This window comes from Hippoglossus hippoglossus, chromosome 1 (assembly GCF_009819705.1).
Source record: "Hippoglossus hippoglossus isolate fHipHip1 chromosome 1, fHipHip1.pri, whole genome shotgun sequence".
NCBI lineage: Eukaryota > Metazoa > Chordata > Actinopteri > Pleuronectiformes > Pleuronectidae > Hippoglossus > Hippoglossus hippoglossus.
The window spans coordinates 14,814,681-14,830,334 of NC_047151.1; the positions used below are offsets into that span (position 1 = coordinate 14,814,681).

The 15,654-nt window shown below is 39.4% G+C and overlaps 2 protein-coding genes across 2 annotated transcripts; both read right to left on the reverse strand.

The window, feature by feature from the left end:
- Positions 1 to 4,555: 4,555 nt before the first annotated feature.
- Positions 4,556 to 7,678, reverse strand: cdkn2d (cyclin-dependent kinase inhibitor 2D (p19, inhibits CDK4)). Its single transcript, XM_034594124.1, has 3 exons — positions 7,374 to 7,678; positions 6,848 to 7,006; positions 4,556 to 5,523 (listed from the first exon to the last, which is right to left on the reverse strand). Exons 1-3 carry the CDS (start codon positions 7,545 to 7,547, stop codon positions 5,170 to 5,172), a joined length of 687 nt encoding a protein of 228 aa, XP_034450015.1. The 5' UTR covers positions 7,548 to 7,678; the 3' UTR covers positions 4,556 to 5,169.
- Positions 7,679 to 7,791: 113 nt separating this feature from the next.
- ap1m2 (adaptor related protein complex 1 subunit mu 2) lies at positions 7,792 to 15,362 on the reverse strand. The gene is made up of 12 exons (XM_034594111.1): positions 15,134 to 15,362; positions 12,892 to 13,048; positions 12,279 to 12,346; positions 11,978 to 12,108; positions 11,696 to 11,843; positions 10,725 to 10,851; positions 10,447 to 10,589; positions 9,781 to 9,852; positions 9,358 to 9,516; positions 9,049 to 9,174; positions 8,323 to 8,398; positions 7,792 to 8,174 (listed from the first exon to the last, which is right to left on the reverse strand). Exons 1-12 carry the CDS (start codon positions 15,173 to 15,175, stop codon positions 8,149 to 8,151), a joined length of 1,275 nt encoding a protein of 424 aa, XP_034450002.1. The 5' UTR covers positions 15,176 to 15,362; the 3' UTR covers positions 7,792 to 8,148.
- Positions 15,363 to 15,654: the final 292 nt, after the last annotated feature.

A 15,654-nucleotide genomic window follows, 5' to 3' on the forward strand; every position in this document is an offset into this window, starting at 1 on the left:
AGAGAAAGAGGCAGATTGAACTATGGGATTTTCTAGAGGTTCAGAACTGCATGACCTTATATAATCCTTTGTCTTTCATTTCCATATATTTTTTTGAAACAGTGAAAAAGTTTGTATGATGATTAAATGATTATTAGAGTGACCAAATTATCACTGTTGTCAGTATTATCGTACTATTGTTGAAATGTGCAACATTAACATTGAAGAAGGAAGGTTGTAGCTGGTTAAGAAGTCAACTCAGAATATGTGATATTGTTGAAGACAGCATGTTTAATATCTGTGTTTTCAAAGGTTCAGTTCCCCTTGACAGCAAAGTAGCCTGACTCAAGTATTGAGTTCAATGATTTACTCAACTTCACACAAATTCAAACAATGATTTTGCATCGTTGCGCAGGAAAGTCCAACAGAAGAAGGAAGTAAATTGCTTTAAACAGCAGTGTTTTGTCTACCATTGTTGATGCTGGAGCGTGATCAACCAAATCACCATGGTAATAACGGTCGTTTAGGATTTAAACTGTAAAATTAACCGTCTGTAATTGTATCACTGTACACTGGTATCCAAGTCCATAATTCATAAGATGTTTTATGGTATTTTACCACTGTCTTTATATATTGATATGGCTGATATGAGACCTCTAAGAAAGCTTAATTGATTGTTTTTGTTTTACTTTTAATAGAGTGCATGTGCAGTAAAGTGTGTTTTGTACTCTACTTCCTCAGCGCGCTCTCTGTGAAACTATTGTATGTTGAGATCAACAGTCCTCATAAGTTTGGCAGACGTTAATATAGCAAAGTGAGAAACTGACAAACACAAACAAGGCACAGTGTTAATCTAGCAGGTAATAAAAATGCAAATTAAAGGGCCAGTGTGTAAGATCTAGGAGAACTGGATCTATTGGCAGAAATTTTATATAAAATGATCCTAATGATGTTTTCACCTGTGTCATCATCTAAACTGTACAAACTGTTGGTGAATGGGTCCTTTATATTTTAAAACTTCATATTTACATCGGAAACGGTTCCTCTCTACGGAGGCCGCCATGTTTTTTACAGTTGTCCAGACTGGACAAACTAAACACCTTTTGCGTTTTTATGACAAATGAAGGCTACCACAGGTTCTCTTTCATGCTAGGAATGCAACTTTACCACTAGATGGCACTAAATTCTACACACTGAACCTTTAAGTTAGTTTAAATGTAACTAATTTCTTTCTTTTCAGGCCTTAGGATAACAAACAGGTAAGTAAACATTAAGAACAGACTACATTTATACAACTATTCAAATTTGTATTTCTGTCAGTCATTTCATGAATGGATAATTCATGGATCTTGATGAAAAAATCAGTCAAGTTAAGGGGACTGATATTTATGAGTTGTTGCAGATCCAAATAAATAATATGGATCTAGAGAATTTAACTGTGGTTTTATAGGGAGATTGTTGGGCCTTCATTATCTCCATAGTGACAATGCAATGTGGCTTCAGCGAAGAAATAAACCCATCAAAACCAAAATAAGTCCAGACTAAAACTTCAGAAGGAAACTCAGAAGATTTTCTTACTCTTATGGTGAATTTTAATCTAATACAAAACAGGAACTGTGGATTTTTTCCCGTACTTCTTATAATCATATTATCATAATAATAATAGGAGGGAACTGTCACTTCAGGTAGCAGATAAGGAAGGATTATAGAGACCAATAACAACAGCTGCAGATAATAATTTGCATACCCGTCTATCTATCCATCTGAAATCTATACCTTTAAGGGCCATGCTGATTTACTGATTAACTGTTTTTGCCTAAAATGCAATGAACAGCAAAAAACGGAATGAAAAATGTACCCATAGTGATGTATTCAATTATCTTGCTGTGTCCAAAGTTCAGACAGAATCAACTGACTTCAATGTAAGATGTGGAAACACTTACATTTGAAAATTTGTAATGATACTTTTACTTTGTAAAAGCTAGTAAAAAACAAAAAGAGAAACGACTTAAACAATTAGCTGCCTATTAATTTTCTCCTGTTAAACTAATCAGATTATTTATCGATTTTCTAAAGTAAAATAAAAGGGCATCCTTATGGAGTCTAATCAGAGGTCTGTGTTGCACCCTTCTCTCTCCTCTCCCTCTACAGGTTCTACAGGTAAAACCCTCCAGATATATTTAAAACCCCAACAGGTTTAAACTGTTATAAATGGGATGCTCTCAGTCAGACAAATGGGTCATAGAGGTCATGTCTTTTTCATTGTCTTCCATCTCTGATAGAGACAAAGGCTCTTATCACACCCTTGACTCAAGCCTTATTTAGCCACATTCTTATCACCATGTATTCACACACATCTGTACGCTCGCCCACGTGAGTGTGAGGGAGTGGCCACACACTGTTTTCTCTTGTCTACTCCTGCTCTTTGTTGCCGCTTGTGGAGTTATCTCTCTGACAACCTGCGGAGCAAAACCAACAACAACAGTGTTTACACAGGGAGTTTTCACACATCGCACAACACAGTCACAAACACACCCACAAGTGTACACGACAAAGACGTCAGGCTGGGTGCACGTCGGCCTGAGTCTGTAATTTAACACAATATTCTAATAACAACAGTTTTATGACTGATTTACTCAGTGGGGGGTGGGGATTTATAGAAATATTATTCACTGTTGTCTGTCTTTATTATACAAGATTAGGAAGCACAAAAGAAAGAGGAGCAAACTTCTGCCTATAATGATTTAGTGAAAATTTGTACATTTATCTTTATATTTATAAATGTTCTTTTTATTATAATTTATTGATATAGTATTTAATTTATATTCTGATGTTTTTTTTATATTTGCTATATCTGTAATGTGTCCATGAGTTTCTTCAAAAGTAGGCATAAATAAAATGCATTTACTTTTATTAAAACCCGAGACTGGCTGGTAAACAACAGCTGCTGAAGTGCCCTTGAGGCAGACGTTTAAACTCGAGCAGCTCGAGCTGTAGAGTTGTTGAATACCCAGAAGTCAAATACTGTGGCTAGACTGTGCAGCAGGTGTGTGGGAATATGTAAAACAGGAAGGTGAAAACAACACGTGACTGCAGACCATTAAGTCCAGTGGTAGAATAAAAGCAACATTCATACTGGATATGAAAAGCATTTTATTGTTGTAGCTATTAAGTTAGAATCAATTGTAACCAATTTAATAGTAAATTATATTAATAATCATAATTATATTGTATAAGCTTATTATAAATTTGGTGGTCAAGGTTTTATAAACTTATAAACATTTTGAGATAGGCCGTTTCGGGCATTTTCACAATTTGAGAATTATTCATGGGTTTTGATGAAAATATTCAGGCACATTTTGGAGAATAATATCTCAGAATGTGAGCAATTTGGTGCAGTTTGATGTGAATGTAATGCAACTGTTGGGTACGTGGAGGTATGCGCTTTACGGAGGGCCATTCTACTTCCTCCTGTTGTGAAATTGAATTGTGAACAGTGGAATAAAATGAAAACACTCAAAATATAAATACAAAACTGTACTTACTCCCAAAATGACAGTTATCTATGATTGTCTTTGTCTATGTTGCCTCATGAACTCAGAAAAAGGTTTAAACGTTTGAATAGATTCAAATATTGCGAGAACAATGTGTTTATGATTGTGACATCTTGGGCCTCTGTGCAGAGCTGGCAGCACATCAGGAGCTGAACTGTGTCTCCTTTCTCGGCCGTTGAAGTTGGCCACTGGCACAGAAAAGAGAAGGAAAAAAAACAGAATAGGCATTGTCCCACAAGAGCACAGACATCAGCAAACTGTGCTGCACCTTACCTACGATCCTCAACACAACAGGGCCCTCATTCATGTCGAGTTTCAGTCCAGTTATCTGTGTGACCTTTGAGAGGCTTTTCATTGTGCGTACATTCCACTGTTCAGTTATTTATAAATGCCCTTGATGAATCACCTTGAAGACGCACTGCACACTTGAGGGTTTGAGCAACGTGATCTACAGGAACCACTCGGATTTGACTCAAAAGGTCAAATACAGCAGATCATTGTGAGTTTAAAAGGAACGCATTATGTTGTTAACATGATTTAACAGAGATGATCATTAGTCAGCTGAGGTAGCACAAATCCCTTAATTTTATTTCTGCTCAGGTGTTAAAAAGGCTAAAAACATTTTCATGGTCATAGCAAGAATTTTACACATGTTGATTTCAAGATTTTCTGTAAATTCAAACTTTCGACATCAGAGGTTTCTGACACTTGATTGGTGACTATTCGAAATGACATTTTTGTTTCACCACTCATTAGTTACAGTTTATTAAATCTTATGAAAGTAGAGATATAATCTATCATCTCAAGATCCACAGATTTATCTTGTGATCCATTAAGACAGAGCACAGCAAATTACATTACCTGGAAATTTTGATAATGTAAAATGTAAACTATTAAGTTTATTAAATCCCCAAATTACCAGAAATAAATAGAGCAATGACCACAGTAGTATTAGTAGTAGCCACCTTGTTGTTGCTCCAAAAAGACAGTACAGCTAAATACAGGATACTGTACAAAATCCACAACCTCAAGTTCATGACTTTATTTTGTGCTTTCATCTTCAAATAGCAAAGTGAAAAACTCTCACTTTCATTTTAAAAGGATTTATATAAATAACATTTCAACAAATCACAATAAATGTCACCATTTACAAAGTGACAGGAACATTCAGTCCTATACCAACAATAAATAAGGAGTAAATTCAAAGTCTAAGTTCATGTAGTTAAGAGACACAACTATGCAAAGCAATCAGGGTGCACCATGTCAAGTTTGTTAAATTAAAAAAAACAAATAAATGGTATCAACTGTTACAATTCTTACACAATGGAAATAATGTAATAACAACAAAACACTGAGGGAAAACCAACTACAGATGTGCACTCCCAGTTAATAGGGAAAAACAGAGATATAAGGTGCCTAAACTGCACTGTGCAAAAGAGGTGTCTACTGTATGTAGCCACCCGTCAACTGAAAATAAGCTGCCAAGACAATATGTCCTGTGTCACATATTAATGCTGAACCACTATGAACAAAACATTAATCCTTTACACAGCAATGAATTCAAGTCACCAGGTTTGAAGCAAAAACAAAACGTGAGGTTATGGTGACCCAGAGGGGACCCGGCACCACAGACTGCCTAACGATGTATGTGAGCGAAAACTAGGTCAATCATATCGGGCTCGCCGGAAGCTCGGGCCACGTCTATCGCCGTCTGCCCGCTTAAGTTGGCGTGCCTCAGGTCGGACCGTGGTGCCAAGAACTCCACAACATCCCGGTGGCCTTGCCGGATGGCAATGTGAATAGGCAAGGTGCCGCTCTGGTCCGGGATATTTACCGAAGCGCCGTGCGCCACCAGAGCGAGCACAGTGTCCAGGAATCCCGTGCGAGCTGCGTCGTGGACGGGCGCTATCCCGTGTCTGTCCTGGACGTTGGGTTCTGCTCCTTTTTCCAACAGCATTGTGGCGATTTTGGTGTTCCCCATCATCATCACCTGTTGAAAATATTAAGAGACACATAGTGAATTGAACACATATGGTGACTCTCAAACACAGAGGCGTTTTTAACATTTCATTTAAAGGATTTGAGACCACATATTCGGAATAAAAGTCTAATTTTAGTCCTAAAGTCACCCTGTATAGGTCAAACAGGAACTGGTAACAAAATTTAAAACAGGATCAGTGACACTGCAGGACAGGAATGAGAAAAGTGGCACTTTTTTGGGAAAATGCATCTCTTTACTGTCAGGTTCATGGGTGAAATAAAGACTGTCTAATAAAATAAAAACAACAACTTTAATGAAAGTTATCATGTTTTGCATCAGGTGAGAGAGGAGGGGATTCAAATTTAAAATAATTATGGAGGATGTAGTTTGCGGTGCCGTTGAAATATATTGCATTATACTATTTAGAGCTGAAACAAGGACTGGGCATTGAATCCATTGATCGGTCAACAGAAATTTTGAAGATTAATTAAGTCAAATATGAAAGCAAAATGTCAAATAGTTTCTGGATCCATCTTTTCAAATGTGAGGATCGGCTGCTTTTCTCTTTGTTGTGACTTAAACAGCTTCAGGTTTTGAACTGGTGACTGGGCAAAAAACAAGCAGGTGAAAACGTCACTTTGACATCAGGCAAATTGAAATTTTTACTTGTGATATTTTAATTGAATAAATGTTTAATGAAACAAAATCTCAATAAATAATGCTTGAGTGCAGCCTTTACATTTAGCCCACTCGTTCTGATATAAATAGTTAGACACAACATTAGAAGCACCTATAAATTTAACACTGCAATCCCACAGCAACACAAAATACAAGATGCAAAATGAAGCTCAACTGAAGACTGAATTTCATCAGGTGCCAACAGTGTCGTTATATCTCATATACTCTAATACTCAATGTACATATTGTATACATTTCATAGTTTATATTATTTTTTATATATTTTTACATCTTTATATGCTTATTTTGCTACTCCCCTGGGATCAATAAAGTATTTCTGATTCTGATATCGAGTTGTACCAAGTCAAAACTAAGAATATGCCACATTTGGCAGGAGTTCGCTCTGTTTCCAGGGAATTTGTGGTATTCTCAGGGACTTTGGTACGATTTGATTCCAATATACGGCGCAATAACAGGTGATGGTATTCAGATCAAACTTCCTACAGGACATGAACCGTGCGTCGGGAGGAGAGGGATCGAGTCTGTGGCTGACAAACCCTCTGCTCTAACGTATCTACACCACACGTATCAGTGCAGTGAAGACCTCGGCTGATCTGAGGTTTGATCGTAGTAGAACCCGGGCACTGGTCCTCACCTGCAGCGCTGTCCTGCCAAATTCGTTGACAGTGTCGGGGTGCACTCCGCTCTGCTCCAGGATCCGCCGCACCTCGCTCGTACTCCCTCGGGCTGCTGCCGCCGTCAAATCCTCGCCGGTCTCCATCGGACAACGCACCATGATGCCGTCTGCTGCTGCCTGTTCGGTGGGAGACGAACATGTCGGGTTAACGCCACCGACACAACAACAAAGGGCTGCCCGTGTTGACAGCTGAACGACGGAGCCAGCGTCCAGGGAGATCGACCCCGCAGCTACAGCTAGCTACAGCGTCCGGCTAACGTTAGCTTCGGTTCCCCGTTGACGCCATGTTATCCGGCGGTGCTAGCTTCTTACTGCCCCGGGTCGGGTCCTCTGAACAGCCCCGTCCGCCTGCATAGACACAGCCTCGGGCGAACCGCTGTTTTCACCGACGGATACGCTGCTCGGCGGAGTGTCACAGACAGATAGCACCCCGGCTAACCGCTAGCATTGTTAAAGGGGGAAACACCAGAGCTCGTCCACGTACCTGCTTCGGTTCAAGATCCACCGCGTCGCAGAGGTTTGAGTCCCGCTCTTTCCGGAGTCCGTCGAGTCGAGTTTTTAAATGGAATCCCAACAAGCGAAGTTTATCAACATTAGAAAATACATTTGCGCGGTGAGATCCACACTGCGGCGTCGCCAGACTACAATTTACAAACATTGGGGGAGAACGCACGCTGACCAATCACCGCTCGCCGAGAGGGCGTTGCTCTTCCATATACGGTCAAAGCGGCGGGGCCACAACTCGGTTACTACACTATCACCGTGGCAACAGCTGCGCTCGGCCAATCAGAGCACGCGGCGAAGAAAGCGGGCGATTTGTATACGTTGCTGTCTTCAAAAGACAGTTCATTCACATTTCTGACCTTTGCTTGTGTTTCTACGGAGGCAAGTGGAGAAAAAAAGGCGGTTCCAGTTTTTAATTTTAGGCGGAATTTAGTGATTGTGATTGCACAATGTGTTTCTACAGAATGGGGGCGTGACCTGCCCTCATGTGGAGCTGCAAGCTCGTGACAAAAACAAAAAGGAGGAGCAGGTTACACACAAATAGATTAAAATGGGATCATTTGATTAAAGTATTTAAATAATTAGCAGTGGTCCCATAATAGACACATTAAAATCAAGCTGCACACAGACTTAAAAAACAACAGACATTACAAAGAGCAGGTGAAATTTTAAAGACATTCTTTCAGTCCAGTTAAAGTGGTCATTGAGGCTCCCTCGGGAAGTGAGTAAACCACAGCAGTGTAGTCCCTCAGGCTTCATATGTTGGTCCTCAGCTGGTAATCTAAATAAAAAGGGAACAAATGTTAGCTGCAGGTTAAATGTGATCCATTTCTACATGCATTTTTACACCACCACTTGCCTAAACAGAAAAATGTGTTTAAAAAAAACTCTTATTAAAATCAAGGCCCGATTAAAAATGGAATATTTACCTCCACTCTGTGTGATGTAGCGCACCCAGGGCAAAGCCTGGTAACCACTTTTTTCTATGATCTTCATGTATCGCACCTGAGGAAATAGAGTGAATTAGACAGAGACACAACGTGTTGAGGCAAGAAACATAGATTTGCATCATCAAATCAAATCCAATTACCTAGGTTAGCCACACAATATCAGCTCTTACTGGAGCAGACTTGACTTTTCACAGGCTGTAAACTAGACGCCCTATGCAGAGCTTTCTAAAGCTGCTTTCAGACACGTACTGAACTCCTGATAATCTGCTGACATTTTGTCCGGAGGGGTTGTGAGTCAGAACGCAAATGTCTGAGTGAGAGCCTCCAGACTTTCTCCTGAGTTTTTCTCCTGCCAGCCCTCTAGTAAAACTCAGGAGAATGTCTGAATCAGCTCATGTTAGAACACAGCAGGGGAGGCTCCAGAGGATTCACCGAGAACAAGTGGGCGCGCTGATGAAATTTCTAACAGGCGACAAATGCAAAAAATATAACACAGAAAAATACAATGGACAAAAAAGAAAGTCTGTCCCCAATTGTGCAGACATTCTTCAGAGTTCATGTCTGAAAACGAGTTAATTGTCCAAATCCACATAAGCCAGATACAGTATATGAAGTTCTGATCCCAAATAAATGTGTTTCACCGAATATATTCTTGTTTTTATGGCATTAAATAAGAAACTAACCAAAATCTGTGTGCACACATACCTGTATTCCCGAGACTGTGAAGTATGGGATTTCAAATTTGACAGTAATCGGAGGTTTGCCCTCAAGCTCCTCATTTTCCACACTGGGCAAACCGAAATGAGCTCTCATTAGAAACTCTTTACCTCCCTGGATAGATGAATGCACACAGAGACAAAGGGATTAGATACACACTGAGAGATACACAGACATGCAGAAAGACACAATGAGAGATGAATCGAACAAAACAAGTCAACATTTGATCTGAATGTCAGCAAACATTGAGCATATATAAATAATTTGAAAATAAAGATAAAGCTATCCATTTCTTACAGGGAAAGACTTGATGGTCCACACCACCATGTTCTTCTCGGGCACATACTTGGCGTTGCCTGTGCTGGTTTTGAACTTGGGCGAGTCGGCATCACTGGGAACAGGGACCCTCACCTCCACATTATTTGCCACAGACTGTTTTTTAAATTGCCCCTTTGCCTAAAAACACAAAACAACATTGCAGGATAGGTTAAGGAAGCCTCCTCCTCGCTGTGGTCTCAGGGCAGTGATCACTTGGTATAAACAAAAACTGGAGAAACAAGACATGACAGAACTATTTATTTTGCTCTGTTCCATGTTCTTTAAACAGATTTTATAGAAGTTTACAGAGTGTATATTTCCGTCACTGACACAAAATGTGTATTTAAGTACTGCATGTAATCTGTTGCCTGTGTAGTAAAACATACAGTTGGTCAGTAGTACCTTCACCATGATTTCCACTCTACTGTGAGAGAACTTCTCTATGACTGACTCGATCCATATCAGAGGCTTCACCTGTGAGAGACAAAGGACGGCGTCTCATTATACAAATTATTTAACAATTAAAACAATGTGACAGTGTTTTTTTTTGTTTATATGCAAGTCAATTTAAACCATTCATTTACATGCAAACTAATATCAGGCTCAAATATGAGGCTTAAAGAGTCTTCCCTACTAAACTCAATTCTACTTAAACGTAAATTTGCACATCAACATCTCCATCCAACCATTAGCTATACCACTTATCCTTTGTGGGTTGCATTTCACAAATCCTGTATATTTGCTCAAGTACTGTAATATTTAGCTTTTAAATGTAATATCTGTTTTATTGATTAGTTATACTTATTTTATTTGAAATCTTCATGCAAATTTCACATCAGGGGATCAATAAAGTCTTATTTAAATATTTATCTCTCTTTATATATTATTACGCTGCTCTAACATGCAGAAAATGACACTGATTCAATCACTAACATTTAAGCTGAAGTAAATCATTTTCAGTTCTCTGGGTTTCATAAAACAATGAAGCCTGTGAGGCATAAATATGACATAAATGACATATAATTTGTTTTTTCCCCGTATGAATCACTGGTACTTCATTGAACTAACATGCGTATTGATGCGGTAGGACATGAGCTCAGACTCCCCGTCTGGAGGGATGAAGGAGATTGTGCGATCACTGTCAAACCGTGAGAGACGGACACACTGGTGGAATTTAACATCTTCCATCACCACCGTCTTCCCCTTGTCACCTGAACATAAAAACAACACAGGGATTGATTATTAATTTAAACAAAACTTAAACAGATTGATGAGCTACATATCTTCATATACAAGTGGACTAGCAGACAGATAACGTTAATCTGGAGCCGTCCACGTATACGTACGTCCTGTGAGGGCGAAGAGCACCCGGTCGTTGAGGCCGAGGCGCAGCTCAGGCATCCCAGACAACATGGTTTTCAGCTTGATGCTGCCCACAATGTCACTGCTCATCACACTGCCGTTAGCATTCACCTTAACAAACAACACACAGTGATCAACAAATTCTGAAATGATGTTTTAATGGAATAAACGATTATTAACTGCTTTATTAAACAGGCAGAGATATTAAGCTCAACAAACAGCAGAGAATCCCAGAAAACATGCAGTTTATCTTCTGCAAATAAAGTGACACAAAAACACCAATTCTATGTGCACATGTATAAGGGATTAAATAACTAACAGCTAATGGATGGAGTATGACATAAGAAATAAAACAATGAGGCACTACAGAGCATATTACATACTGATTTATACCATAATTATTATATATGAACATATTAGTTAATATAACAATTGTGTATTCAGCATGCCCCAACTAACTAAATTATTTATCTCTTGATTGATTAGTGTTTTGTCTGTTGATTCTCATGAATCAACAGACAAAACACTATAAATGAGTCATTTATAAAAAGATAACCCATGATAAAACACTACAGCCGATAAAAACAAACAAATAACCCATGATTAAAACACATACTAAAAATAAAATAGAATGCAACAGTCAGACACAATAAAAAGCCACAGACGTATGTAAACATAAGTGTTTGTATTCATGTTCGATAATTACTCCTGTTTCTTAAATCAACAGGTAAACTATTATAATAGTTGGTAGCTCTGACAAGTGGTGATTGCAGTTGTTGCCCTTCCGCTACAGACGTATAAAATAAAATTGCTACAGCAAAGTAATCTCACCATTCAAATTTCTATTATTCAAAAGTGCAGTGCTCCTGACAACTCGTCTTGTATTTAGTAAATATAAAGGTGAACAGATGCCACCATGACAGAGCATAATAAAAAGATCCTTATCTGGCCTTACCAGCACGTTGATGGATTCAATGACGTCGATAAACACCTCGTTCTTCTTGTATTTGATGCCCTCTGACCTCCAGGAGACGGCGTTGGTGACGGTGGTCGGCACCTTGGTCTTTGCCACCTCGAGCTTGTTGCCTTCCTGTGTAATGTATCTGCAGAGCATTACATAAGAATTAGATGGTCCGCTATAATTCAGCACCACACTCAACGTAATGCAATGTAATCAATATACACATCATGCTTATATGTCGGTATGTGCGTCAGTGTGTATGTTGGTGAGTCTTACTCCTGGAGGATCTTGCTGTCAGTGGTCTGGGGGAATCCAAAATCCATCAGCTCATCCAGCAGCTCGTAGACGACCACAAAGTTGTCCTGAATGCTCTCCTCCTCCAGCTCTTTGAAATACTCTGTGAACACCTGCACGATACACACGACACACATCAGCCTTAACAGTCCTACTCCGAATAATCACTACACCAGCTTTCCACATACTGTACATGCAAATCTACTCTTGGAAACCGACTGCATAATAAACATTTGAATGGTAAGTCACCACTAAATGTAAATGCATTGCATGTGTCACTCACCTCGACTAGTTTGTAGAGAAATGAATACACCAGGGAGGCGTTGGAGTTCTTGTTTGTAGTGGCCACCACTGTGCAGAGATCAGGTCAAGGAGTCCTCCACACATTCATGTTTTGTTACAGTTATAATCGCCGTAATTTGTAAGCTGGAAGCCTTAAGTGATTTATCCTTAAAGCAACACTGTGCAACTTTTTTACTTAAAATATCAACTTCACAATCATTCTGCTGGTACAATGACCTGGAATATAGAGAATTGTGCCGCTTTCATTCCCACTCGTCCAAACCACTGTTCCTGCTCCACGTAATCTCTTTCGTGAGCGAGTGTTTTCTGAGAGAATTGTGTAACTGACTGATGACTGAAAAAAGTCCAACAGAATGTATCACCGATCTGCAGAGGGCGCTGTTGCGCAGTCAAAATTCTATAGTTTTGCTTTAAGTTGAACGTAAAGTCACCATCAGTAATTCACTATTAACAAATAAATCAATAGCCTGTGCCATATGAATGAAATTCTGTTGAATGTGTTTGATGACATGATCTGGTACAAAGCTGACTACAATCCTCTGCCTATCATGACTCCGTCCCCTCAGTCACAACAACGTCCACCACAAGGATACGGTAAAGGTTGCTGTGTTTGATCCACATGAAGTGAACGTTGCCGTGTGACAACACAGGACAGATGAGCCCATCCTCTTCATTTTGCATGAGTAGAGGCATGAAGTGGTCGACCTCCGCCATGTCCACATCGCCTTTGTAGTTTCGACAAATCAGCACCTGAGTGGGCAGAATAACAGAACATGATTATCAGACAATAACTGACCCCAAAATGTTGACACCAGACCTGACGTCAGAGCAGGACTGATTCTCAGAGAGGAACGCTGTTATCAACAAGGCTGGGACGACATTTTATCTAAGTGTATGTCAAAAAAGAATACTTGTAATATAGTTTTATTCATTACTGACATTTTTAATCACATTAAAGGCAACATTCAATCTCCTTCTTTTGAGGTGATCGTTGGTAAAAGGTATTATTACCTCACTGGTCTCATTATCAGCCACCAATAAATAAAGAGAAGAGGATGAGAGAGATAAGACGTTTTTATCTCCGCCAAGAGGGTTATGTTTTCTCACCAGTTTATTTGTTGGTTTGTTTGTTTGTTTGTTTGTAAGCAAGATTATGCAGAAACTACTGAACCGATGTGGTATGGGTCAGAGAAGAACACATTCACTTTTGCTGAAGATCTAGATCAGAAGGTGGATCCAGAATTATTATTTTTTTCATTAACATTGCATTTTTTTAACATTTACAATGGTTTCTCAGAGACTAATGCAGACATGTTTAGGGGACTGATATTTATCAGTGTGAGAAATAAAATAAAAATTTGGATCTAGTGAATTTAAATGTGATTTCATAAGAGGAAAGTTGGACCTTGGTAAAAGGTATGAACTGTACTGAGTGCTATCTCAGTTAATAAAGTTTGTTTTAAAAAACTGCTGCAAGTCAAGAGGGAGCAGCAAAGTTTTGGGATCATGTCACATCAGGTGTTGTTGTACTAGTCCCACACCCTGAAATCAAACACTAAAACATCGGAAACCATGTGCTCCTCCACAACTATCAGTGACAACAACTTAAGTGTCCGTTTACATTTTCTACAAAACTCACTGTCTGCGACAAAAACACGATGGTGAAACACTTGTACAGCTGCTGCAACGGCTTCCAATTCTGCACTTCTAACAAAATGAGAGAAATTCATTTTAACAATCTTCTTCAAATACACCTGTTCAGGAGCTGAGCCAGTCACAACGATGCACTTGTTTTGTCACTGTTCCTACTCTTCAAACTTTTACTCATCTTTAAATCTCTATGATGGAGCTGCTGACAAGTACATCACAAACATGATAGAGTCATACAACCCTGCGAGACCCCTGAGACCCCTGGGGAGTGGTCTGCTTGTGGTATCCAGGGCAAAATCCAAACATGGAGAAGCAGCTTTTTAGTCACTATATGAAAAACAGCGCTGGGGCCCAGCCATTGCAATTTTTAAAACCAGATTGGAAACTTTTTAATTCGCAAGTGCCTGAAACTAGACTATTTTATCTATATGTTGTCTCTGTGCTGTGTTTAATGTCCCTGTACAGCACCTTGAATGTATGGAAGATGCTTTATAAATAAAACTGCCTTACCTTTTGAGGAGACATTCTGTAACCTTACACCTAAACATTATCACTGAATTTAAATCTAAAAACAAGCCCCTGACTTACATGATTAACCCTGTAATTACAATCCGTAAAACTCACATTTATAAAGCAAGTCCTCCGCAAAATATGATGACTTTTTGATTGAATTGAATTTGTAATTGGAGTCATCTACCCTAACCAAAAACAAAAAATATATATTTATTTTATATTCTCTGATGCTGGATGTAAGTTTTTGACATGCTATCATTCTTCATATTTATCTTTTTTGGGGGATACATATTCAAACGTGTTTGTTTTGTTGTTATTTGACTGACATTTTATTTTATTTGATCCATCTTCTATTTGAACTGTATTGTCTATTCATGGCTGCTTGTCTATATTCTGTATGTCGTGGCAAATAAGGTGACAGAAAAGAAACACCCAACACACACACACACAAAACACACACACACGGAAGTGAAGAGGAAGGGGCCAATGAATGAGCTCTTCATTAATCTTTAACGAAGCTGATGCCATTAATGTTTAACAGTTAAAGCAACAGTGACAAACTCAGCCTACACACTCAGAGCTTTAGTGCGGTTGTACAAGTTGTGTGTTTTTCCAAACGTGTAAATAAGCAAGTGAAAAAGTGTGTGTGTCTCCACTGAGCTCCTTCCTTACCTTCCCCTTCAGATCCAGGATGAATATAGCTGAGGCGGACATCGTGTTCGAACCCGCCGCGGCCCCGCAAACACACACACGCACAAACTTGAAGCTCAACTCGAGGCTCCACTCGTGTCACTGCGGATTCTCCATCCACGCTACAGACACACGCACCGACCCGAGCTGCTCGACATGGACGCGACCCTTTCTTTTTCCTGTAGGTGCCGTGACGTCTTCGCAGGCAGGTGAAACATTCACCTGAGCAGGTACGGGAGGGGGAGGGATGGGATGGGGGAGGGGACGTTGGTGTGCTGAGCCGGTCTATCCGCCAGGGGGCGCTGTAGACACACAGATCAGAGGAACCTGTAACATTTCAAGCTCTACTTGACTTCCGGGTACTTTTTATTCCACAGTATTTATCTGACAGGTCAACTTAACCTTCAACATGTAGATAAAAATGATTTATTTATGTACTTTACATATAAATATACGTATACTATTATGCATTAACATAAACATACATATATACACATACATAT

Coding starts and splice junctions, on each gene's coding strand:
- cdkn2d (XM_034594124.1), bottom strand. CDS start 7,547: ATGTTTGTAAATTGTAGTCTGGCGACGCCGCAGTGTGGATCTCACCGC. Junction 7,007..7,373: donor TGGATCTTGAACCGAAGCAG/GTACGTGGACGA, acceptor CCCACCGAACAG/GCAGCAGCAGACGGCATCAT. Junction 5,524..6,847: donor TTGGCAGGACAGCGCTGCAG/GTGAGGACCAGT, acceptor TATTTTCAACAG/GTGATGATGATGGGGAACAC.
- ap1m2 (XM_034594111.1), bottom strand. CDS start 15,175: ATGTCCGCCTCAGCTATATTCATCCTGGATCTGAAGGGGAAG. Junction 11,844..11,977: donor GACAGCAAGATCCTCCAGGA/GTAAGACTCACC, acceptor AATGCTCTGCAG/ATACATTACACAGGAAGGCA. Junction 9,175..9,357: donor GGACCATCAAGTCTTTCCCT/GTAAGAAATGGA, acceptor TCATCTATCCAG/GGAGGTAAAGAGTTTCTAAT.